This window comes from Macaca nemestrina, chromosome 1 (assembly GCF_043159975.1).
Source record: "Macaca nemestrina isolate mMacNem1 chromosome 1, mMacNem.hap1, whole genome shotgun sequence".
Lineage (NCBI taxonomy): Eukaryota > Metazoa > Chordata > Mammalia > Primates > Cercopithecidae > Macaca > Macaca nemestrina.
In genome coordinates this window covers 105529352-105554351 of record NC_092125.1, presented here as the reverse complement: position 1 = coordinate 105554351, position 25000 = coordinate 105529352, and the positions used below count along the sequence as shown (strand labels likewise).

The window sequence follows — 25000 nt, the reverse complement described above, 5'->3', positions numbered from 1 at the left end:
ACAGGTAGAAATATGCCCCCTAGGGACTGGATGTGATGGCTCACACCTATAATTCCAGCACTTTGGGTGGCCAAGGCAGGAGGATTGCTTGAGGCCAGGAGTTCAAGACCAGCCTGGGCAATATAATGAGTCCCTGTCTCTACAAATTTTTTTTTTTTTTTTTTTTTTAAACACAGAGTGTCACTCTGTTGCCTAGGCTGGAGTGCAGTGGCACGATTTCGGCTCACTGCAACCTCCGCCATCCGGGTTCAAACGATTCTCCTGCCTCAGCCTCCCGAGTAGCTGGGATTACAGGTGCCCACCACCATAACCAGCAAATTTTTGTATTTTTTAGTAGAGATGGGGTTTTACCATGTTGGCCAGGCTGGTCTAGAACTCATGACCTCAAGCGATCTACCCACCTTGGCCCCCCCAAATGCTGGGATTACAGGCGTGAGCAACTGTGCCCCCAGTTTTTTTTTTTTTGTTTGTTTGTTTTGTTTTTTTTGTTTTTTGTTTTTTGTTCTGAGATGGAGTTCTGCTTCGTTGCCAGGCTGGAGTGCAATGGCGTGATCTCGGCTCACTGCAACCTCTGCCTCCCGGATTCAAGCAATTCTCCTGCCTCAGCTTCCTAAGTAGCTGAGATTACTGGCATGTGCCACCACGCCTGGCTAATTTTTGTATTCTTAGTAGAGACAGGGTTTCACCATCTTGGCCAGGCTGGTCTTGAACTCCTGACCTCGGGTGATCCGTCTGCCTCAGCCTCCCAAAGTGCTGGGATTACAGTCATGAGCCACCATGCCTGGCCCAGAGTTTTGCTCTTGTTGCCCAGGCTGGTGGAGTGCAATGGCGCAATCTCTGCTCACTGTAGCCTCCGCCTCCCAGGTTTAAGCAATTCTCCTGCCTCAGCCTTCCTAGTAGCTGGAATTACAGGCATGCGCCACCATGCCTGGCTAATTTTGTATTTTTAGTAGAGACGGGGTTTCACCATGTCAGTCAGGCCAGTCTTGAACTCCTGACCTGAGGTAATCCACCCACCTTGGCCTGCAAAGGTGTTGGGGTTACAGGCGTGAGCCACCACGCCCGGCCCAAATCTTATATGGTTCTTGAGGGAGCCTAGAATTCAGAATTCTCTAAAATGAGTGTGAACAAAAGATGGCTTTTCCTGTGCTTAGGGTCCATGAATGTATAGAAGGGGCCAAGAGTAATGTATCCTGTATACTGACATTTAGCCACTTTTTCTTTTTTATTTTGAGACAGAGTCTTGCTCTTGTCACCCAGGCTGGAGTGCAATGGCACTATCAGCTCACTGCAACCTCTGCCTCCCAGGTTCAAGCGATTCTCCTGCCTCAGCCTCCTGAGTAGCTGGGATTACAGGCGCCCACCACTATGCCTGGCTGTTCTTTGTATTTTTAGTAGAGACGGGGTTTTGCCATGTTGGCCAGGCTGGTCTTGATCTCCTGACCTTGTGATCTGCCCACCTTGGCTTCCCAAAGTGCTGGCATTACAGGCATGAGCCACAGCTTCCGGATCCACTTTTTCTTATAACAGCAGAATGTAGGGGGGAGCCAAGGGACTTTTTTCTTCCTTGAAGACTTGAAGATGTTTTTAAGATTTTTTAAAATTTTTTTGTTTGTTTTTTTGAAACGGAGTCTTGTTCTGTCACCCAGCCTGGACTGCAGTGGCACTATCTCGGCTCTCTGCAAGCTCCGCCTCCTGGGTTCCTGCCAGTCTCCTGCCTCAGACTCCCAAGTAGCTGGGACTACAGGCGCCCGCCACGCCTGGCTACTTTTTTTGTATTTTTAATAGAGATGGGGTTTCACTGTGTTAGCCAGGATGGTCTCGATCTCCTGACCTCGTCATCCGCCCGCCTCGGCCTCCCAAAGTGCTGGGATTACAGGCGTGAGCCACTGCACCCAGCCTAAATGTTTTTAAGATTAATTCTTAATTTAGATCTCTGGCACTATAGAAGGTAGGGATTCCTAGTGTTATCAGGAGAAAATTTTTTTTTTTTGAGACGGAGTCTCGCTCTGTCACCCAGGCTGGAGTGCAGTGGCCGGATCTCAGCTCACTGCAAGCTCCGCCTCCCGGGTTCACGCCATTCTCCTGCCTCAGCCTCCCGAGTAGCTGGGACTACAGGCGCCTGCCACCTCGCCCGGCCAAGTTTTTGTATTTTTAGTAGAGACGGGGTTTCACTGTGTTAGCCAGGATGGTCTCGATCTCCTGACCTCGTGATCCACCCGTCTCAGCCTCCCAAAGTGCTGGGATTACAGGCTTGAGCCACCGCGCCCGGCCTTCAGGAGAAAATTTTGATAGATTCTTTTACTTGTTGCTGAAAAATTTCTTGATTCAAATCAAGTTATTCCACTAGTAGATCTCCACAATTTCCTTAGTATCAGTAGATCTGATCTATTTTGTTTGTCTGAGATTTTTTTCTTCATTATTTACAGTGAATCTTCCTCTACAATTTCATCTAACCAGAGTCAGGAGTCTGGTTATCAGAGCGGCCCAATTCAGTCGACAACCTATACCTCCCAAAATAATGCTCAGGGCCCTCTTTATGAACAGAGATCCACACAGACTCGGCGGTACCCCAGCTCCATCTCTTCATCACCCCAAAAGGACCTGACTCAGGCAAAGGTAGTGGCTTCATGAACCCCTGGGAATTGGTTAGGAGAATAGTGGGCAAAAATTCCTTAAATATTAGTGTTTTACTTTTCAGCAAATGGTGCAAAGAAACTTTGGAAGTAGTGATTGAGAATATGAAAAAGGCACACATCTGTGATTAGTGAATTAAAAGTTCTTATCAGCAAACCTGGAGACTGATGAGTCAGGAAACCATTCTCTTGTACAAAAAATTCATTGTCACTAGTAGAATCAGTCTCAAGTGCCTGTCCTGTCTTCTGGGAAGATGTGATTGCCAGATTTCTGGGTGCATGTCAGTAGACCTCACCTTGCTATGTCCTGGCATGGTGAGGGAGACAGCATATGCCAGAGGTGATGTTGAGTGACTGTCAGATGCTGCCAGTGGAATAGGTGGTATGACTGAACTGTTGTACTCATCCTTCCCCAAAAATCACTGAATGTGGACTTTGGGCCGTTCCTCTATCTGTTTTAGGTTTGGGGTGTCTTCAGCAATTTGTAGGGTTTCCTTCTTTTGCTTTTGGTCACACAGTGTTGGTATATCTCAGTTCTGTTGTTTAATTTTTGTTAGTATTTTGGTTTTTTGGATAGTCTGCATTGTATTAATATTAATCCTTTTGGTTAATTTACAGAATTTCTCCTAAAGATTTGTTGACCAAAATAAAGCTGAATCAGTGCTAACTTGCCTCATTCACATGAGTTTGTCTGTTTCTTGCTCTTCTGTTTTTTTTTTTACCAGAATGGCTTCAGTTCTGTGCAGGCCACGCAGTTACAGACCACACAATCTGTTGAAGGTGAGTGTTCTTCAGGCTTTTCCCCTCTTACGTTTCTGGTTTTCTATCTTAAAATGGTGATAATCCATTAGTTCCCTTCATTGTACAAATGAGACCTATGCTGTGTAATTCTCAGCATTAAAGAAAAAAGATTCTACGTAATACAGTCCACTGTTAAATAACTCATCCTCTTGTCTTTGGAGCAGCCTGGGACTGTAGTCACCGCTTATAGACATTCCCTTTTTTCTGATAAGTGGACTTCCTTCTTTCTATGTTTCTAGGTGCTACAGGCTCTGCAGTGAAATCTGATTCACCTTCCACTTCTAGCATCCCCCCTCTCAATGAAACGGTATCTGCAGCTTCCTTACTGACGACAACCAATCAGCATTCATCCTCCTTGGGTGGCTTGAGCCACAGTGAGGAGATTCCAAATACTACCACCACACAACACAGCAGGTGATTTGGGGTGAGGATGGAGGTTGGGGTTGGTGAATAGCAGTAACAGAGCTCTCTGGTTCTTTCTTATTCCCTTGACCTGGCAGAGACCACATTAGCCCTGCTTTTGTGGTAAGTGGGTGACCTGAGAACTGTGGGAAGTGAAGACAGAGGAGGCTTGTTTTAATTTTCCCCTTTTCAACATCCACTTTTGCTTTAACTGCTGACTAGCCCTGGCTGGGCATTGTGCTTAACATATATATGATCTCAGACCTCCTTGGTGTCTCATATTATCTCTTATTTCCTTGTTATGTTCTTGACTGAAGCTCTAGGTCAGGTAACTATAGCACTATGGCTGATGGCAACCTCTTTTATTCTGACAGCACGTTATCAACGCAGCAGAATACCCTTTCATCATCAACATCTTCTGGGCGCACTTCGACATCCACTCTTTTGGTAAGTGTGATGCAGAGAGGGATGTGTGGTTTTCTTACACTTAGAACTATCCAACCCTAAGATTGTCCCAAGAGAGAATTATTGAAAATTTCTTCATGAGTCGGCAAAATAATTGATTTGAAGTTGCAGGAAAACGAGTAAAGGGATGTTAGGAACCCAAGAGAGGCAGAACAATCCCTAAACATTGAGCTCTGGGCCATTGCTAAAAGCCCTGAAAGTGACTTTCTGACTTTTTCCGCCTACTGAATATATAGTTGGGCTTTGTATGCTTTAATAAATTCTGGAAGAACATACCTTTCTAACTGGTAGGGCTGTTCTCTTTTCTTGGTCGTGGGTATGCCAAACATGAGTTCTGAAAAGAAATCAGTGCAAGGCTGGACATTTTTGTGAAGGTAGATGCCAGTTGAGAGCTTTTGGTCCAAGAGTCAATTTTGTTGTTTCGATTTGTAACAACTATTAATAGAATTAAGCTGAGCCTGTAAAGGGAAGGACCCATTTTGGACAAAAGTGTCAGATTTGCCAGAAGCCTGGGAGATATGAGGGCTAAGGCTCCTTTAGGAGTCTCTGTTCAAATACACAGTTTCAGGTTTAAAGTCAGAATTGTGGCCAGGTGCAGTGGCTCACCTCTGTAATCCCAAGACTTTGGGAGGCCAAGGCAGGAGGATTGCTTGAGCCCAGGAGTTTGAGACCAACCTGAGCAATACAGTGAGACCTCATCCCCGCACACATTTTTTGAAGGTTGGCCAAGCCTGGTGGTACACTCATAGAGTCCTAGCTACTCAGGTGGCTGAAGTGGGAGGATTGTTTGTGCTCAGGAAGCCAAGGTTGCAGTGAGCCAGTATTGCACCACTGCACCCCAGCCTGGGCAACAGATGGGACCCTGTCTCAAAAAAAAAGTAAAATCAGAATTTTTGCTTTCTCCTAGTCCACAAACTGGTCTCAACTAGTAAAGAAAAGTTGGGGAGAGAAAGCTGTGATGTATTTTTTACATCTCAACTCTCTCTGTTCCTTTATGAACCAATGTTAGTCTCTGAGGAATCTGTCTCCATTTGCGTTACTGTCTTTCTGAACAGGATGATGATGTGCAGTGAGTGTGTTACCATTCGAATGCCAGATGAGTCTTGAGGAATATGTAGCTGGAGATTATTTCTAACTACTTTAGCAGAGTGTACTTTGGTACCTTGCCTACTTGGTCTCTTTAATTAGGAAGTTGACATAATAATATATTCAGCAGGAGGGATTGTCTTATCTTATTTTTCCTGACCTGTGACGCTGATCTCTTTTCTTCTTCTCTCTTCCACTGCTCCCCCTTTTGAAGCACACAAGTGTGGAGAGTGAGGCGAATCTCCATTCTTCCTCCAGCACTTTTTCCACCACATCCAGCACAGTCTCTGCACCTCCCCCAGTGGTCAGCGTCTCCTCCAGTCTCAATAGTGGCAGTAGCCTGGGCCTCAGCCTAGGCAGCAACTCCACTGTCACAGCCTCGACTCGAAGCTCAGTTGCTACGACTTCAGGTAGTCTTGCATAAGCAGATGGCATTCCTCTGGGATGGAAGAGGTAAGTAATTGTGTGATAGGATAAAAATGTAATTTCTCTTTTAGGAAAAGCTCCTCCCAACCTCCCTCCTGGGGTCCCGCCGTTGTTGCCTAATCCGTATATTATGGCTCCAGGGCTGTTACATGCCTACCCGGTAAGTGGGACTAAAGGATCTTCTTCAAAAGGTGAGGATGCTGTGGCTGCTCTTTTTATAGCTCTGGCTTCAGATGGACCCCTGTGAATACCAAAACTTGCACATACTCAAGCCCTGCAGTTGGCTCTGTGGAATCCATGTATATGGGTTTTGCATTCTGTAAATGTGACTGTATTTTTGATCTGTGTGTCTGGTTGGAAAAGATTCACGTATAAACAGCATGCAGTTCAAACCTGTGTTAAGGGTCAACTGTAATTAAAATGTAAAATAAATGAGGAATTGCCACATGTAATCAAACTGGTTTTTAATCTTTGCAGTTTTGGAAAAAGTACTAATGGACTAAACTGAGGCCAACCCATCTATTGTGTATCTGCTCTGGTTTATGGTGCACACATGTATGCATGTGTGTGTGCACAATATGTATGTATATGTGTGATGAGAATATCTGCCCTGTTTGAAACACAACTTCTGGGCCTCAGAAGCCAAAGGCCAGAATGTTCATCTAGAATCCTTTTTAGTGTCTTAGATAATTATGACTATTATTTTATTTTCTGAGACAGATCTTGCTCTTTTACCCAGGCTAGAGTGCAGTGAAACAATCATAGCTAGCTCACTGCAGTCTTGAACTCTGGGCTCAAGCAATCCTCTCACCTCAGACTCCCCAAGTAGCTAAGACTACAGGTGTGCATCCCCATGCCTGGCTAAGTTTGGAAAATTTTTTTTAGAGACAGGGTCTTCGTATGTTGCCTAGGCTGGTCTCAAAATCCCAGGCTCAGGTGGTCCTCCTGCCTCAGCCTCTCAAAGAACTGGGGTTATATATAGGCCTGAGCCACTACTCCTGGCCCTAAGAGTTATTTTCTCTGATTTGATTAAATCTGTAACTCTTGAGTGTGTTTGCTGGTCTGGCCTGGTTAGAGGAAAGTTTCCTGACTCAATCTGGGACTTTGAGAATAAGTGGGTGGCTGATAGTAGTAGTAGCTTTTTGCCCTAGTGTCTTCTTGACCTTCAAGTATTTGGTAGCTATTAAGATGAGGGGTATATGAAAAAGTTTTTAAAAAGATACCTGTTCCTGCCCTCATGGACAAAGTCTAGATAAATATTATACTGCTGACACATCCAAATAACACAGTTACACATTTTTAATGTGTAGTCACTACCTTAAAACCCTGAAATTGGAGAAAAGTAAAATATTCTTTATGGAGGAGATTATTTTTAAGCCAGATTTTGAAGAGTATAAGAGACAGAGAGTTGTAGAATAGAGAGTAAAACTGGTTGTTCATGTATATTTTGTGTCTACTCTATTGGTATCAAGAAGCCAGCCTACTAGAATCAGTAGTATTTAGCTCAAGGAAAGCTTCAAGACCTTTCATGAATCATTTAATCTCTTTGTACTTTACTGCTTTTTCCTTAAATAAAATTGAAGGAAATAATCCGTGTCCTGTTCTAACCCAGAATGAGGATGAATATTCTGTTGAATTAGCTTGTCTCTTGGCTCCTTAGTTTGCTAACATCATGACCAGTTCCTGTTATTGCTATATATCTGTATCTTTCAGCCACAAGTATATGGTTATGATGACTTGCAGATGCTTCAGACAAGATTTCCATTGGTGAGTATGTGGGATAGAGCTTTGGAAAATAAAGTAGTCTTAAAATTAGTGTTGGGAGAATTACCTCAGTCACAGACATAGCTCTTTCCCATCCCAGCCCTCCATACACTCTGATCTAAGGCATATTAGAATATCGGGATTTTGGGGAGGGTTTCCAATAGAAGATAACTTTTTTTTTTTTTTTTAAAGACAGAGTCTCACTCTGTCTCTCAAGCTGGAGTGCAGTGGCGTCATCTTGGCTCATTGCAACCTCTGCCACCTGGGTCAAAGCCTCAGCCTCCCGAGTAGCTGGGATTAAAGGGGCCCGCCACCACCCCTGGCTAATTTTTTGTTTGTATTTTTAGTAGAGATGAGGTTCCGCCATCTTTGCCAGGCTGGTCTTGAATTCCTGACCTTGTGATCCACCTGCCTCTGCCTCCCTAAGTGCTGAGCTTACAGGCGTGAGCTGCCGCACCCAGCCTTTTTTCTTCTTTTTTTAAATCAGAGTTGTGGCATCTTAGTAAATGCCATTTAACCTAATCTATAGCCTAGTAAAGTAATCTGGAGCACTCAGGGTGCTTTTTGTTTGTCCCAGTCACTTTAAATTACAGAATGATCTGTTTTCTCAGTAGAATAAGCTTGGTATAAACTGATAGGGATGACATCTAAAGTGCTGAAAATATTGGTCCTCATGGACTTTGACATATTCTCAAGTGGGCATACCCGTAGACCTTGCCTGACTGTGCTCATGGCCAGGCAAGGGGGACAGTGTATGCAAGAGTAATGTGGAGTTTGTGCTAACTCTAGCCAGCTTAATTAGTGACTGGATAAATTGCACAACTCTCACATTCTTCTGTTCTTTCCTCTGTGGAAATAATACTCATGCTGGGGAATGAGTGACATTGAATGTCTGCTCTTTTTTTCCCTCTTTTCTAGGATTACTACAGCATCCCATTTCCCACACCCACTACTCCGCTGACTGGGAGGGATGGTAGCCTGGCCAGCAACCCTTATTCTGGTAGGATTGGGATGGGACTAAATAAATAAAAAGGGAGATAGTGTTGGGATTGATGGCAGAAACCTGATTGGTAGCAAGAAGGAATGTGATAAATCAGGATTGGTAGATTCAAAATCCTGCTAAAGTTGGGCATGTCGTGGCTTTTCCTATTCATCCCACTTTCTGTTGTCTCCCTGTGATTTCTAGATGATATCTTAGCCAGGCATGGTAGCACACACCTGTAGTCTCAGCTACTTGGGAGGCCAAGGTGGGAGAATTGCTTGAGCCCAGGAGTTCAAGACCAGCCTGGGCAACATAGCAAGACCCCATCTCCAAAAAAGCGATATCTTGACTTAGTTTCAAGCCATTTGCTAGCTTTTTCCAGGAAGTACAGTGGTCGATGTGGTCTTCTCTGCTCATCTCTGCCCCTTTATGCTACTCACAGTGGCAATCTCACTGCCTTGCTAGGTCTGGGGCCTTCTTCTTTTACCTGACCTATCATTGTCCTCATTGACTTACCATTTTCCCTGATCCATCATTGTCTTTCAAGTCCAGCATGGGGTATTCCTCATGGAGGAGAAGAGGGGAGGGAAGAAGGGGGAAGATGAAAGAGAACACAAGTGGGCAGAGAAATTGTGCAGGTGCCTTATTCCAGGAGCCTGTCCCTGCCATAGCATTGCACAGTTATTCAACACTAGTCCTTGACTTACAGCAACTGTGCTCAGTATATGCTGAGCAACACTAATTGGAGCCACTCAGAAATGTAATTCAAGGAATTGAACTTTAATAGTCTTTGAACAGGATCTCCTGGAATCATGTGAAACCAGAAGAGGTAATTCTGCATTGGTATTGGGGTGAAAGAGGCAGGTACATTTAGCCTCTCCTGTCACAGGTGACCTCACAAAGTTCGGCCGTGGGGATGCCTCCTCCCCAGCCCCGGCCACAACCTTGGCCCAACCCCAACAGAACCAGACGCAGACTCACCATACCACGCAGCAGACATTCCTGAACCCGGCGCTGCCTCCTGGCTACAGTTACACCAGCCTGCCATACTATACAGGGGTCCCGGGCCTCCCCAGCACCTTCCAGTATGGGCCTGCTGTGTTCCCTGTGAGTACCTGGCTTTGGTCACTCCTTGTGGTGAAGGATCTTAGCCCTGGACACTATTCTAGCTGCTTTTAAGGATCAATGACTTCAATAATGGATGAGGAGGAACAGTTTCCACCTCTGGCCTGTTTTTGGCCTGGTGCAGGGTGATGGGGGAATGGGGCTGGAATTGGTGGAATTAGGATAGGGATTGCCTAGTCTTAGAATTTGCCAAAGGGAGAATATGATACCATACAGCTTTGCTTCACTCAGATTCATTCATTCCCTGCTGCCATTGTCCCTTTTTCTTCCTCCAAACTATCAATTCTTGACTTCATTAGTAGATTCTAGAACGGTTAGTAAGGAGCTAATTTCACTAAGCAAGCTGTGGTCAACCTGCATCAGGATAGGTAGCCATCTGAATGTCCAGTACCTGGAGCAGGACAAGTGGGACAGATGGTATTCTGCTGCCACGTCACTGCAAGTCTGGCCTTTTTGCTCTTTAGGTGGCTCCTACCTCTTCCAAGCAGCATGGTGTGAATGTCAGTGTGAATGCATCGGCCACCCCTTTCCAACAGCCGAGTGGATATGGGTCTCATGGATACAACACTGGTAAGCTGACCTTGTCCCTGGCTCGGTGGTATCTGTGGGGTGTTATTAGATAAATTTCAGGGAGGAAGACTTGGTGCTTAAGAAAATGGGGTTGGTGAGGGTGTACCGCTGCCCCAGGTATGATTGTTTTAATACTTGGCTGACTTGGGTATCTGTGGGAGCAGCACCAGCAGAGGAGCTTGATACTAGGACATGTGTCCACTCTTTGTGACAGGAATGCCCAAGAGTATGTGTTGGCTTTTAGAATATGTTGGTTGGCCAAAAGTGTGGGTGGAAGTAGGGCAAGGAGCCCCAAGATTTTGCTGAAATGTAAGTGGAGGCAAGTGTTGATAATATGTATGGCACTGATAATACAAAAGGGGGTATATTCACTGAGTAGTAGCATTAAGTGGGTTCATAGCTAGCAGACTACGATAAGTTTGGCTTAAATCACTTTGTAGCACTACTTTTATGTGTCCTTTTTTATTCCCTAGCTAGAAGACCTAAACCATGGAGGAAAAGGAGTAGGCGTGACTATTACTCAATAAAGTGGGAACTGTACTGGGAGAGTTGGGCCTTTAGGTTCCTTCATTTGTATGGCTGGTCTCTTTGCAAAGTCTGTTTACATATGTGATGGCAGGAGGGAATTGTAGGAATCCTCTGGATGGGTACTTACCTAAAAGATACTCAGCCTCTCCCTTGCTTCCATACCTGACATCTGTGCTCTACTTTTGGAGGACAGGGAGCGAGAAGAAATCTTTGAATAATATAATTGTACTTTTTCAGCGACTTGTAGATGAATAGGGGAGGAGCAGGTTTCTGTGATTGCTTAGGATTGGGGATGGGGGTTGTCCTTCAAAGCTGTCAGCTCAGTTACAGTTTCATGGTGATTTGGATAGAGCAGCATGTGTTCTTCACCCTTATGTGGGCTCTGGGTGGGTCAGTTGCCCACAGATTTCAATAATTGGGAACAGCACAGAAGGCAGTAAGGACTAGGAACTGATAGCCAGGTGGAGCTTTGAACTGTGCTTTATGAGTTAGAGTGGGTCATCAGTTAAATCCTGAGAAGCTCCATTGAGATTTAATACATAGACTCCTTGTGGCCACCCCTCTTATCGAGCAAGGTCCACCCTGAATCTTGGTGGGGAGGATTATAAGCTTTTTGACTTGGAGTGGTGGCCCCGTTCTGAGGACATTAGGTTGAAGTCTTAGTTGGACCAGGTTCACAAATTTTAAGAGGTAGGTGATTGATAATATAAGAGAATTGGCATACCTGATTCTAGAAATCCCAGCTTCTTGCCTCCCTTCAGAATTCAGAAACGTATTATATCAGCCCTTGAGAACCCCTAGTTCCCAACCCCACAAAGGGCTTTTGTCATTCCATTCATTTATTTTTATGTATTTGATTCCTTTTAGGAAGAAAATATCCACCCCCTTACAAGCATTTCTGGACGGCTGAGAGCTAATTTGGCCCAAGGCTGGGGGCTATGTTTTGTGTGTGTGTATAAATTTGCACTGAAGTCTTGTTTCAGAAACCAGACCACTGAGGAGAGCCTGCTGAGCTGAGGCCATGGCCTGCGTGGCTTGGGGAAATGAGTTGGTGGATACCTTCTGGGCTTTTGAACTTGCCCCTCCCCCATTTCCCTCTCCCCCATGTGTCTGACCCTGTCTTACCCATTTCAAGTTCAAGCGGTGCAGCACCTTCGAAGCATCAATGCACACACCCGCTGTTGCTTTTGATTTCTGGAAGGCATGTAGTTTCAACTTGTAACAAAAATATTTGTAGTCTTCAATAAACTGTGGTATTTCTTTAGCTAACTCTGGCGTTCTTTCCGTGCATGTCTTTCTGGACACTAGGAACCAATGCTGTGCTATGAATGAAGGGTGGAGGGTGGCCTTTTTAATCAAACCCCAGCATAGCCAAAGAACTATTAATTTTTCAGTATGGTGGTTTCATGAAGGTGGGGGGAGGGGAAATAGCCTCAGTTTCCTGCCTGTTGATTGGTTGGTAAAGGAAACTTTGTAGAAATCCCCAATTCTCCATGTTTATGTTGCTTCATTTTTCCATTTAGATCTTTCCTTTGCCTCTTACATAAGCAGTGGGGGAAAGGACAAAAAAGTTTGGAGTGTCATGTCATGGTGAAAGGCAAAAGAGATAGTGTTCAGAGCTGTTAGAGAAGTATCTTCCAAGGCTTAATTCCCACATCTATCTGGTTCCTAAAGGCCAAGTGGCTAAGATCTGATAAAGTCATTAGTGATCAGCTAGTTGATGACTCAGGCTCTGTGGAGACTATGCTATCCTGGAACATTGTTCTTAGTCCCTTGATGGCTTTTCAGAAATCTTGGATTATCAGTTTTGCATTTGCGGGTATAAGCTAAGGATGTGTGGGAGCGGTTTGGTCAGACATCTCCTTGACTGTGGAAATTCTAATTCCCTCCCAGTCCAGCTAGCATACAACATTAGCCCTTTGTTTATACAGTTAATGTGGACAGTGAGATCACCACCCTGGGTTAATTAGAAACCAAAGTATTCAGCTTTCCTTGTATTTGTTCCCAGCCCTTTGGAGTAATTTTGTTCTGTGGAGTGTGACCACCTTTCCCAGGGGCTGCCATGGTGGGAGAGAGAGATTCATGTTTCTCTGCCCTGCTGCCCACGTGATACTGGTATTGTCACTGTTTGGGGATAAGTAGGGGGTGTTGATGTTGGAAGGAAAGCAAGAGAACTCTGTAGTCTGAAGATCTTTCTAATAACTGGGAAGGGGTAATGAAATCAGTACCCATTATTTTCTAGGTCTCTAATACTATCATTGAGATTATTATGGCTACTACAGAGTATTATGGTTCCTGCATTCCCAGTCCCTTCAACCTCATATCCAAGATAAGGCCTCTGGACTAGAAGTTATTTTTAGCCTAAACTCTGGAAAGAATGAGATCAGGTAGGGGCACACTGGAGCTGAATTCCTCCCTACCACCCAGCTTGAGCATCCAGTTAGTCATTTCTGCCATTCCTAGATACAGGCAGCCTAGCCTCACTGCAGAGAGTGACCAAATATGCTATTTTTTTTTTTTTTTTTTTTTTTGCCTTTGCAGTAAATTGTCTCTTTTGGTTTGACTTTAAAATGTTCTACTTATATCCTGTTTATTCCACCTTTACTCTCAACTCTTCCACACAAACTATTAGCTTAAGCCTTTTCCATAACTGAACCTTCTGTTCTTAAAAGTTATGACTGTTACCCAGTGATTTGCTAGATGGGCACCTCAGGTTTGAAAAGGGAACGGAAAAAATACCCATTAGCCCCTTAAGATATCGTTCCCTTCTTTTACTTCAGTGTCTTTAGACAGTTGATGCTTTGGAGATAAGGAAGTATTTTCTCTTGCTTGGTTTTCTGTAGTTCTGTTATTTTTCCTAGTTAGTGTTTGCCCCTCCCAGGAATTATCTGGACTTAAGATGTTGGGAAGTTTTTCCAGATTAAGATACCACTTCAAAAGTGACTGTTCAAGATGGGCTTAACTTTGGAAGGCTGCCTTTGTCTGAGGCATTGGGAGGATTTGGGTTCTAGAGTTTGAATTGTGGGTGAATGGAGGATTCCTTATTTGTGATTTGGCCACTCTAGTACAGTGTTTCTAAAACACTTTTCCATCAGTGTTCCTGACAGCAGAGGAGAAGGAAATGTGTACCTCTGATGGGAAGGATCCAAGGGCATAGACAGAAAGGCAAAGTTTTTCTGAAGCTTCGTTTTATTTTTATAAAAACTAATATATCTTTTTAAAATCATGCTTTATATTCCTAAATTACTTACTTTTCTTCAAATCTTTGTTTAAAAATGGAAAGTTTAAAAGATGTTAGATTATTTATTTCATGGCTTTCCCTATCTCCTTGACCCATTGCCTTATACCCCAGTGATAGAGTGTAGTATGAGTATTTGAGGAGTACAAATTAAAATGACATGTTGTACTACTCTGGTTTATTTAAGGTTGTAGTGGTTAGTAGGGAGTTTTCAACAGGAAATATGAGAGTTGGGGTATGGGTTAGAACTTTATCTTACGGAGAAGCTGAAGTTGTATACTGAAAATGACATGGTTTTTGTGTTCCACCTAGGCTATAGGAGATGGCCTACTCCTGTCTACCTATCCCTCACCACCCCACTACACTTAGGCTTAAATTGTGTACATGGAAATTGATCTTGATGGCAGGCCTTTACATATTAAGTTTAAAGATTTAGCCTAGATGCTCCAAGACTAAAGAAGCTGGACTGACTGAGCTGAGGCTATGAGAATGAGAGTGCCCTTGGGGATTAAAGTGAACTGCTCCTCGTACTTATGCAGTGGAGGCATAGATTTTGAGCCCAGAAATGTCACTTCAGGAAGAGAGAGGGCCAGACTGCCCGAGTCTCCAGGAATAAAACTGAGTGGAGTTTGGGTGGATTGATTTGAAATGGACATTAAAATTAAAAGTTTATTATATTCCTGCTAGACTTTGGCACAGAAGTGTTTTGAAACAGTATATGCTAGTGAGGTTTGGTCATATTCCCTTGCCCACCAAAAAAACAACCTCACTCTCTCATGTATACTCAACACACACCTGGAAAGGTCCAAAGAACCCTTAGGGAGCTTTTGTTTCATAAACTCTTAACTCTCAGGACTGACGTGAAGCTGGAAAATCAACCAAAATTCCCTTGCATTGGTATAGCTAGAAAGGCTACAGATACCACCTCAGGAATAAGGGCCAGGTAGCTAGCTGAGCTAATCCTCCTGTCTGTTTCCTCCTCCCCCAGGTGTTTCAGTCACCTCCAGTAACACGGGCGTGCCAGATATCTCGGGTTCTGTGTACTCCAAAACCCAGGTAGGTGCCTGGCTCTGGACAGAAGTGGAAAAGAGATAGACATAGAAGAGGTGGAGTTGTAATGGTAGAAATACAGTGGACAAGAACAACCCTAGGAGAGGTGGCAGGAAACCCATCCTACTTTTTCTAAATGAAAGGTCTTCTCTAGACTTCACTTCCTCTAAGAAGTTAAAATTTAGCCCTCTGAGAAAAAAACAGAAGTGTAATAGGAAGGTGAAGCGTGGCAAATTGTTTAATGTGTCATGTGATTTACTGTGCAACTCTCCTGGCCCCTTTTCCTACCTACTCCCAACCTTTTTCATGACTTTTCAAGAGAGTAAGTATGAGAGTGACAGGAAACTAGTTCATTCCATTCTTTGAGTAAATCTGTAACAGTGGGAGTGGGAAAGGAGACACCTAGTAACTAATGAAGCATTTGAGTGATCCACAGGTTTGTTAGGTTGCTTTTATCCCCCATCACCATAAATACTTAAAGTTTGTTATTAAGCACTGGGGGTCTGGGGCAGGGCACTTCATGAACAAGACCTTCAACACTTCAAATATCTCAGTATGTGTTTATTTCTTTTGAAATATCCATGGAGTTCTTTTTGTTTTTGTTTTTGAGACAGAGTCTTGCCCTGTCACCCAGGCTAGAGTGCAGTGGTGCAATCTCAGCTCACTGTCAACTCCATCTCCCGGGTTCAAGCGATTCTCCTGCCTCAGCCTCCTGAGTAGCTGGGATTACAGGTGCCTGCCATCACGCCTGCTAATTTTTGTATTTTTTAATAGAGACGGGGTTTCACCATCTTGGCTAGGCTAGTCTTGAACTCCTGACCTCATGATCCACCTGCCTCGGCCTCCCAAAGTGCTGGGATTACAGGTGTGAGCCACTGCGCCCAGCGGAGTTATTATTTATTATTATTTTTTTTAAAGGAATATTGGAAGGGGTAGGGACAGTTGGTTTGCCTTTTTTTTTTCTTGGAGACAGTCTCAAGAAGTCACCCAGACTGGAGTGCAATGGTGGAATCTCAGCCTTCTGAGTAGCTGGGGCTATAGGTGTGTACCACCAGGCCTAATTTTTGTATTTTTGTTTTTTGTTTCTTTTGTATTTTGTATTTTTGTTTTTTGGTAGATACAGGGTTTTGTCATGTTGCCCAGGCTCATCTTGAACTCCTGGGCTCAAGCAATCCACCTGCCTTAGCCTCCCAAAAGTGCTGGGGTTACAGGTGTGAGCCACCATGCCCAGCCTGGAGTTCTAAGTTCAAATTTCATGATGTTCAAATATGACATTCAGTTTTACAAAGTGCTTCCACATTTCATCCTCTTATTTAGTCTTTTTGTTTGTTTTTGGTTGTTTTTTTTTTTTTTTGAGACGGAGTTTCACCCTTGTTTCCCAGGCTAGAGTGCAATGGCGTGATCTTGGCTCACCACAACCTCCACCTCCCGGGTTCAAGCGATTCTCCTGCCTCAGCCTCCCGAGTAACTGGGGTTACAGGCATGTGCTACCATGCCTGGCTAATTTTGTATTTTTAGTAGAGACCGGGTTTCTCCATGTTGGTCAGGCTGGTCTCAAACTCCTAACCTCAGGTGACCCGCCCACCTTGGCCTCCCAAAATGCTGGGATTACAGGCGTGAGCCACTGTGCCCAGCCTTTTTTTTTTTTTTTCTTCAGATGGAGTCTCCCTCTGTCTCCCAGGCTGTAGTGCAGTGGCACAGTCTTGACTCACTGCAACCTCTGCCTCCCAGGTTCAAGTGATCCTCCTGCCTCAGACTCCCAAGTAGCTGGGATTTACAGGTACCCGCTACCACGCCTGGCTAATTTTTGTATTTTTAGTAGAGATGGGGTTTCACCATATTGGCCAGGCTGGTCTTGAACTCTGTGTGATCCGGCCATCTCGGCCTCCCAAAGTGCGGTATTACAGGTGTGAGCCATCGTGCCCAGCCTATTTGATCTTTACAACAGGTTTGTAGTGTCCCTGTTTTGTATCTGACGAAACTGAGGCCAAGAGGTTGAGTAGTTTGCCTAGGTTCACACAGTTATTAAATAAGAGCAGAGCTGAGACTGAGACCTGAATATGTGATTTCAAGTGTACTGTGCCTTCTGTGACACCATGCTGCTTTCTGAGGGTCAGGGAGCTTGAGCTCAGGAAAATCCCAAGATTGGTTTGCTGATCCCTTTTACTCTGTCTCCTCCTGGCCTCCTGGATAGCAGTCCTTTGAGAAACAAGGTTTTCATTCCGGTACTCCTGCTGCTTCCTTCAACTTGCCTTCAGCCCTAGGAAGTGGGGGCCCCATCAATCCGGCCACAGCTGCTGCCTACCCACCTGCCCCCTTTATGCACATTCTGACCCCCCATCAGCAGCCGCACTCTCAGATCCTTCACCATCACCTGCAGCAGGATGGCCAGGTAATAGCCCTTCCCCCTCTCTCCTTTCCCTTCCTCTTCCTATCCCTCAAAACTGCCTTCCCTTTCCTTTTCTTACCCTTCCTCACCACCACCTTCACCCAATCCCTCCCCAGCGCCAGTCATGGGCACACAGCACATACAGACACAAGCGCACATAACACGAGCGGCCGGCAAAGGATATCTCAGAGAAGGGGCCAGATTGAAACCTTTTTTGCCCAATTCCTTTGGTGCCCTTCTCCTCCTGTGCCACAGTTGTCCTCATCCCATCAGACCTGGGTCACACCTCCCTTCTTTCCTTTCCCAGCCTTCCCTCTTCCCTGACATTTTAGCTTTCCCTTCTAATGGTGGAGTTCTATTGTCAAAGTTTGTCCCTTTATTTTCCATATATCCTGGTTCTGCCTCAGCTACCATATTTGCAGATGATTCTCTGTTGCCAGCGCCAGCAGGAGGAGCAGGTAATGAAATTGAATGATCATATGCTTGAACCCACTCCTTTTCAGTCCCCATTTCACCTTCACAGCCTCAGGGAACTTGAAAAGACTGCGCGGTCACAAATCGGGATACACAAACACAAACACCTTGCTGAGCTCTCTGGCCTCCCCTTCCTCTCTCCTTCTCCCCTCCCCAACACCCTCTTTATCTTTGTACCCTTCCCCAACTGTGGAAAACATTTGGTTACCAGAATGGAAAAGATTATTGGGGCAGCATCTGCAGCCTGAGGCCTCAGACTGCCTCTCGTACCTGCCTGAAATGGGCTCACAGATGTGATGTGTGGTAGGGGTGGGGATCTGTGGGGCAATGCAAGTGGCCTCTTGAGAGCTCCATTATAGGTGGCTGGGGCTGGAATAAGGACTTCCTTCCTCTCAAAGACAGCTTTCCAAATTGAGGCATTCATGGGGATCAATGGAAATGAAATTGCCTCGTGATCACTCATCTCCAAGAGCAGGGGAGAGAAGGGGTAGTAGGAGAAGGTAGAATTGAAAATGAGTAGAACTAACTCACTACCTTATCTCCAAAGGTATCTTGCCCTCTTCATCTTTTCCCTATTTAAAAGTCAAAAATGCCTTCCTGCTTGTAAGAAAGGGGCTTTAGCAGCTATGCAGACTAAATTTTCTATGGTTCTAATAGTAGTGAGGGGAATGGGAGAGCAAGACAGTTTGCACATCTCCACCTGAAGATGTTACAAATTTGTACCACTAACTAGACACCTTTTTCCTCCCCATCATCCTCCCATTCCCCTGCAGACGGGCAGCGGGCAACGTAGCCAGACCAGCTCCATCCCGCAGAAGCCCCAGACCAACAAGTCTGCCTACAACAGCTACAGCTGGGGGGCCAACTGAGGCCCTGACCCTCTTCTCCCGGTCCCATCTTCTGAGAGGGCTTCTCAGCCTGGAAACTATGGAAACAACATCAAAGAGAAAGGAATGTGGGGGGTTTCCGCTGCCCCCCACCCCCAGCGGCCCACCCCATGCCTCAGCTTCATGTCTGTCCCATTCCTATACCATCCCCACCCTGTTGTATGTATTATAGGATTTGTATTTTCTCCTTTTTTTTCCCCCCTTCCATTCCTTCTCCCCTCTTGCATTCAAGATTATGAAACTTTGCTATGGGCCCTGCCCTTCCTTTGCTTCCTCCTGTTCACCCTGGTGGTGTACGGATGAGGTGGGGAGGTGGGACCCCCAAATATATATCAGCCCAACAGCCCTAAGTCTCCTCCTTTATTATTAGGAAAACAACAACAACAAACAAAAAAAAATGGCGTCATGAATATGAACAGCATTGTCAGATGAATTAGTTGAAGTGTTTTTTTTTTTTTTTTTTTTTTTTGTACTGTGTCCTCAAATTTAATGGATTAATGTGTCTTGTATATATAAAAAGAAAACCTCTACCTTCAGCCTCTGCCTATTCTTGCTCCGTCTAGGACATCCTCAATTTCGTCGATGACCAGCTTGGTGAATAAGTATTACTGTACCAACGGGGCCTCCTCTAGCAGGCCCCTGAAGGCAGTGGAATAAAATGAAATCTTCGCCCTTTAAGAACTCCTGACCTTAATGTGGTAGTAGTATCTTGTCCTTGAGGGGATTTCCTTCCCTTCACCCCTAAGACTTTCACAACCTGTTGACTGGAAAGAACCACCACAAATCTTCATTTCCTCCAGAAACTGCTACATCTACAGCCGATTTCAGGCAGTAAAGGGAGAGGGATAGAGGAGATTGGGTGGAAAATGGAGAGGATCAAGAAGGAGCTGAGACCATTTCAAAGGAAAAAAATGGCTTTAAAGAGTTTTAAGTTATGACTTAAATGGGTCCAGGTAAATAAACTAAAAAGAAGTGAAGGCAACATGTATCGTCTGACAGAACTAAATCTTGGAGTAGGGTGACGGATAAAAGACTACATACTGGGTACAGTGTACACTGCTGGGGTGATGGGTGCACTAAAGTCGCAGAAATCACTAAAGAACTCATCCATGTAACCAAACACCACCTGTACCCCAAAAACGAAATAAAAAAACCAAAACCTTGGGGCACATTCCCCCTAGGAATGGACTACTGTAGTAGTTGCTTCTTGGGTGCTTTTCTGTGACATAGCTATACCCAATTCTTTGAAAAAGAATCTAGAGCCAAGTCTGGCTTGGGGATGGGGTACAGGGAGAGACAGGTTTCGGATAGGCACAAAATGAGGCCAGTCGCTTTGGGAGGCCAAGGTGGGCAGATCACCTGAGGTCGGGAGTTCGAGACCAGCCTGGTCAACATGGTGAAACCCCGTCTCTACAAAAAATACAAAAGTAGCCGGGCAGGGTGGCATATGACTGTAATCCCAGCTACTCAGGAGGCTGAGGCAGGAGAGAACCTGGGAGGCGAAGGTTGCAGTGAGCCGAGATGGTGCCACTGCACTCCAGCCTGGGAGACATGAGAGAAAAATTTGTCTAAAAAAAAAAAAAAAAAAAAGATACCAAAGGGATACTTCTTTATCGTCCCTAATTTGTTCCTTCTCAGGACACAACTAGTTTCCCTTCCCTTACAAATCCTTTGTCTTGCTGGTTGCAGAGCCTGCTTAGATAAAAGAATCCTATATGGTTATAACAAACTCCCTAGTAGCTAGAGAGGTGGAGGAAGTTAAGTCCATGCGTCTCATGTCTTGATCTCTGGGGAATTCAATACTAGAAAGAGCTTGGAAAAGCATTTTGTTCATTTGTTCATCCCTCTAACAGCAGACGTCACCCAGGTCAGTCAAAAGGAACGCCCGAGTAAGAGGCGAGGTGGCTTCAGCTGTTAGGCTGGCCAGCCCCGGGGGTGGGGAGGTTGAGGGATGCCCTCAAGCCGGTTCATCTGTGCGGCTGGGCTGCCCTCTGGCGGCTTTATGCGAGTGCCATCCAGAGTCAAACCCTCGAAATCGCTTTTCGGACTGAGTTGTCTCCAGAAAGAACAGGTTTAGGAGGAAGGCGGTCATAGGAAACTGAAAGTGCGTCACGCTCACTCCCGTCACGGAAACTGGTCTCTAAAAGGTGGGGTAAAGATAAAGCCTTTCAAATTTGAGGAAGACTTTCCGTCCCGCCTCCCTTGCACGTCCGGCTTACAGTCGTTTACGACAGTGTCACGATCGCGGGCTTGCTTTCCGGTAGCGTGGGCTGACGCCTCGCTCAATTTCCCACAGGGCTGCGCAGGTTTGCCCCTTCTGCGAATGGACCACTGGAGGGGTTCAAAGGTTCGCGTCCCAATACGGGAATGAGCCTCTTTGATCTCTTCCGGGGCTTTTTCGGCTTTCCTGGACCTCGGAGGTGAGAGTAGGTCCGGCTTGGACAAGGGTGGGGGTCGTCTGAGGGGAGCTTGACCCCTACGTCTTATTTTTTGGAAAAACATCCTCTGTCCCACTCCTTCAACTCCTGTAGAGAGGACAGAAGTCGCAACATTGAATACTCACCCCGCCACAGTAACCAAGGCGGTCGTTAAGAGGAGAAACAGCAAACTAAGCCTTTCTCCAACCTGGGGTGATGCAACAGGGACCCGGGCGGGGAAGACAATGGGGGTCGGGAGAATAGGACAGTGAGCAAGTGAGCAGGACCTTGGGAGAGAGGGGAGGGACTCTGGGGGAAGGTGTAAGAAGGGAGCTGCGAGCCGAGGTCTGACTTTGATTAAAAAAAAAAAAAAAAAAAAGAAAGAAAGAACTGTCAGCCATTGTATTAATGTTTTGATGCGGCAACCAGTCCTCCGACCCTCTCCCCAGCTTCCCAGACCACTTGCTCTTGTCCCACTTTGCCACCCATGAGTTGATTTTATGGCTTAAATCGTGCTGACATCTTGGTGGCCAATCTGCCTCCACTCTCAGCCACAGAGATCCCTTTTTTGGAGGGATGACTCGAGATGAAGATGATGATGAGGAAGAAGAGGAAGAAGGGGGTTCATGGGGCCGTGGGAACCCAAGGTTCCATAGTCCTCAGCACCCCCCTGAGGAATTTGGCTTCGGCTTCAGCTTCAGCCCAGGAGGAGGGATACGTTTCCACGATAACTTCGGCTTTGATGACCTAGTACGAGATTTCAATAGCATCTTCAGCGATATGGGGGCCTGGACCTTGCCTTCCCATCCTCCTGGTGTGTGGCTTTCCCTGAGGGACAACCTGCGGTTTCTAGTGGGTTGGTGGGTGAAATAAAGAGCCTGCAGGGAGTAGCTGGGGGATGGGAAGTGTGAGAAGACTGATGATTTCAGGGAGATTTATAGAGCCCAAGTCCTTTCCCACCCCAGCAAACACCTGCCACCTTTCTGCAGAACTCCCAGGTCCTGAGTCAGAGACACCTGGTGAGAGACTGCGGGAGGGACAGACACTTCGGGACTCAATGCTTAAGTATCCAGATAGTCACCAGCCCAGGATCTTTGGGGGGGTCTTGGAGAGTGATGGAAGAAGTGAATCCCCCAAACCAGCACCAGACTGGGGCTCCCAGAGACCATTTCATAGTGTGAGTATCCCATTGGGTCCTAAAGTGAGAGCTTGTGAGAGACCACTAATAAAGTGCAAAGACTGGCCAGGCGCGGTGGCTAACGCCTGTAATCCCAACACTTTGGGAGACCGAGGGTGGATCACCTGAGGTCAGGAGTTCGAGACTAGCCTGGTCAACATGGTGAAACCATGTCTCTACTAAAAATACAGAAAATTAGCCGGGCGTGGTGGCGGGCACCTGTAATCCCAGCTACTCGGGAGGCTGAGGCAGGAGAATTGGTTGAACCCAGGAGGTGGAGACTCATGTCAAAAAAAAAAAAAAAAAGTACAAAGGTTGCACTTTTTTTTTTTTGAGACCCAGCCTTGCTCTGTTACCCAGGCTGTGGTGTAGTGGCACAATCTCAGCTCACTGCAACTTCCAATTCCCAGATTCAAGTGATTCTCCTACCTCAGCCTCCTGAGTAGCTGGGATTACAGTCACCTGCCAAACACCCGACTAATTTTTGTATTTTTAGTAAAGGCGGTGTTTCACCATATTGGCCAGGCTGCTTTCGAGCTCCTGACCTCAGGTGGTCCACCCACCTTGGCCTCCCAAAGTGCTGGAATTACAGGTGTGAGCCAACATGCCTGGCCAAAGATTGCAATTCTTGTTTGAATCTGACAGCCTTGGGCTGGAATCCTAAGCCCTCCATTTAGTGTTTTCTGTTTTCTCTATTAGGCTTGTGGGATTTTCTTTGGGGGGGGAGATGGGTGTTCTGTTTCTTAAAAAAAAAAAAAAAACAATAAACCACCACTGGTCTAGATAATTCTTGGATAAGGCAGGATTGTGCACAGAGTATAGACATATATCAGTTCAGGAAGTCTTTCTGGTAGAAGGATACATAAAACAGCCAGGAAGGAGGAAGGAGTGTATAAATAAAGCTATTCTGAATGGAATTATCTCCCCCCGGGGCAGTGGGTTTTGGAGCTCAGGATTAGTTTGAGGTCTATGACCTTTCAAATTTCAGATTAGAAGATGTCTTAGGCCGGGCGCGGTGGCTCAAGCCTGTAATCCCAGCACTTTGGGAGGCCGAGATGGGCGGATCACGAGGTCAGGAGATCGAGACCATCCTGGCTAACACAGTGAAACCCCGTCTCTACTAAGAAATACAAAAAAATAGCCGGGCGAGGTGGCGGGCGCCTGTAGTCCCAGCTACTCGAGAGGCTGAGGCAGGAGAATGGCGTGAACCCGGGAGGCGGAGCTTGCAGTGAGCTGAGATCCGGCCACTGCACTCCAGCCTGGGCTACAGAGCGAGACTCCGTCTCAAAAAAAAAAAAAAAAAAAAAAAAAAAATAGAAGATGTCTTTTCACTTACTATGGTTTCTTCTGCAGTTTGATGACATATGGCCTGTGGACCCCCATCCTAGAACCAGAGAGGACAATGGTAAGTCTGGAGGAAGGGGAAGTTTATCAGCCTTTTGTTACTCTTCTGAAGTTCTGTCCATTTTCCCTCCCTGAAGTTTCTTCCTGTACACTTGTCTCCTTTTTTCCCTTGGACTCTTTCTCTCCTGCTTCTTCATCTCTCTGCTCTTCCAGATCTTGATTCCCAGGTTTCCCAGGAGGGTCTTGGCCCGGTTCTACAGCCCCAGCCCAAATCCTATTTCAAGAGCATCTCTGTAACCAAGATCACTAAACCAGATGGGGTGAGTTGAAAGAAAGAGGTAAAGGAAATTGTGGCCAGGGAATGAATGCCCTGAAACAGGAATCTCTGTAAAGAAACAGGGATCTCTGTAAAGAAACTGCTGAGCGTTATCGTTAGTGATGTGAGGAATATGGTGGGGACTTCTCCTTGTAGATAGTGGAGGAGCGCCGGACTGTGGTGGACAGTGAGGGCCGGACAGAGACTACAGTAACCCGACACGAAGCAGAGAGCAGTCCTAGGGGTGGTAAGTTAAAAGACAAAGGGGTTCATCTCAAGATTCCTTGGGGAAGGGAACTCTTACTCTTCTACCCTTGAATATTATTTCTCTCCTTTGCTTCTGCCTGGTCTCTTTCATTTAGCCTATTTGTGTATATGACTTTCTTCCTTAGATCCAGAATCACCAAGACCTCCAGCCCTGGATGATGCCTTCTCCATCCTGGACTTATTCCTAGGACGTTGGTTCCGGTCCCGGTAGCCTTGTTAACCCTCAGAGGCCTTCAAAGTCCTTTCCACCTTTCACCCATTGCCCACCATTAATAAGCTTAGCTTCTCCTCTTGCCACCTCAGGGGCTTGGATATGTGGAATAGTGAATTGGGGGCATGTCAGTTTGTCACTCACCCAAACTGACCAATAAAACTTTTATTTATGCTAATTATTTGTCTTGGTTTTGTCAAGGCTATTTCAGTTTCTAGAACCATCCAACACTTCCGAAATTATCTTGGTCCTCTGCCTTCTCCTTATTCCTTAACTTTTTATTCTACATCTAAAACCTGAGTAGAAAATGATTTTTCTTTCTCAAGCAAGAAATAAATTAAAAAAGAAAAAAAAGAGGCCAGGTTTGGTGGCTCACACCTGTAATCCCAGCACTTTGGGAGGCTGAGACAGGCAGATCACCTGAGGTCAGGAGTTCAAGACCAGC

At 45.6% G+C, this 25000-nt stretch overlaps 2 protein-coding genes and 1 non-coding gene across 34 annotated transcripts in view; all 3 read left to right on the top strand.

The window, feature by feature from the left end:
• Window positions 1-20019, top strand: part of LOC105497966 (ubiquitin associated protein 2 like) — a 56123-nt gene extending 36104 nt beyond the window's left edge. For 4 of the 30 annotated variants that reach the window (XM_011769572.2, XM_071084833.1, XM_071084823.1 and 1 more), the window contains exons 15-27: window positions 2430-2619; window positions 3362-3416; window positions 3677-3851; window positions 4214-4286; window positions 5605-5800; window positions 5888-5976; window positions 7530-7583; window positions 8499-8580; window positions 9452-9669; window positions 10152-10257; window positions 15012-15079; window positions 17268-17465; window positions 19387-20019. In XM_011769572.2, the coding sequence (XP_011767874.1) occupies window positions 2430-2619; window positions 3362-3416; window positions 3677-3851; window positions 4214-4286; window positions 5605-5800; window positions 5888-5976; window positions 7530-7583; window positions 8499-8580; window positions 9452-9669; window positions 10152-10257; window positions 15012-15079; window positions 17268-17465; window positions 19387-19425 (1543 nt within the window). In that variant the 3' untranslated portion in view covers window positions 19426-20019. The other 26 variants (XM_071084782.1, XM_011769568.3, XM_071084788.1 and 23 more) reach the window with 11 other exon arrangements.
• Window positions 8278-8413, top strand: LOC112429534 (small nucleolar RNA SNORA58). Its single transcript, XR_003021826.1, has one exon. It is a non-coding gene; the product is annotated as a small nucleolar RNA SNORA58 (small nucleolar RNA).
• Window positions 20020-20908: 889 nt separating the features above from the next.
• LOC105497969 (HCLS1 associated protein X-1) lies at window positions 20909-24733 on the top strand. Of its 3 annotated transcripts, none has more exons than XM_071084877.1 (8): window positions 20909-20927; window positions 21120-21243; window positions 21792-22054; window positions 22230-22417; window positions 23771-23822; window positions 23975-24081; window positions 24234-24324; window positions 24470-24733. In XM_071084877.1, the coding sequence occupies exons 2-8, from the start codon at window positions 21191-21193 to the stop codon at window positions 24553-24555; spliced, it is 840 nt and encodes a 279-aa protein (XP_070940978.1). In that variant the 5' UTR covers window positions 20909-20927; window positions 21120-21190; the 3' UTR covers window positions 24556-24733. The 3 variants fall into 3 exon arrangements, with proteins under 3 accessions (XP_070940978.1, XP_011767886.1, XP_011767887.1); XM_011769584.2 differs by lacking the exon at window positions 20909-20927 and adding an exon at window positions 20952-20970; XM_011769585.2 differs by lacking the exon at window positions 20909-20927 and having other exon boundaries at window positions 21087-21243; window positions 21936-22054.
• The last annotated feature ends 267 nt before the right edge of the window (window positions 24734-25000 follow it).

Coding starts and splice junctions, on each gene's coding strand:
- LOC105497969 (XM_071084877.1), top strand. CDS start 21,191: ATGAGCCTCTTTGATCTCTTCCGGGGCTTTTTCGGCTTTCCTGGACCT. Junction 21,244..21,791: donor GGCTTTCCTGGACCTCGGAG/GTGAGAGTAGGT, acceptor CTCCACTCTCAG/CCACAGAGATCCCTTTTTTG. Junction 24,082..24,233: donor AGATCACTAAACCAGATGGG/GTGAGTTGAAAG, acceptor TTCTCCTTGTAG/ATAGTGGAGGAGCGCCGGAC.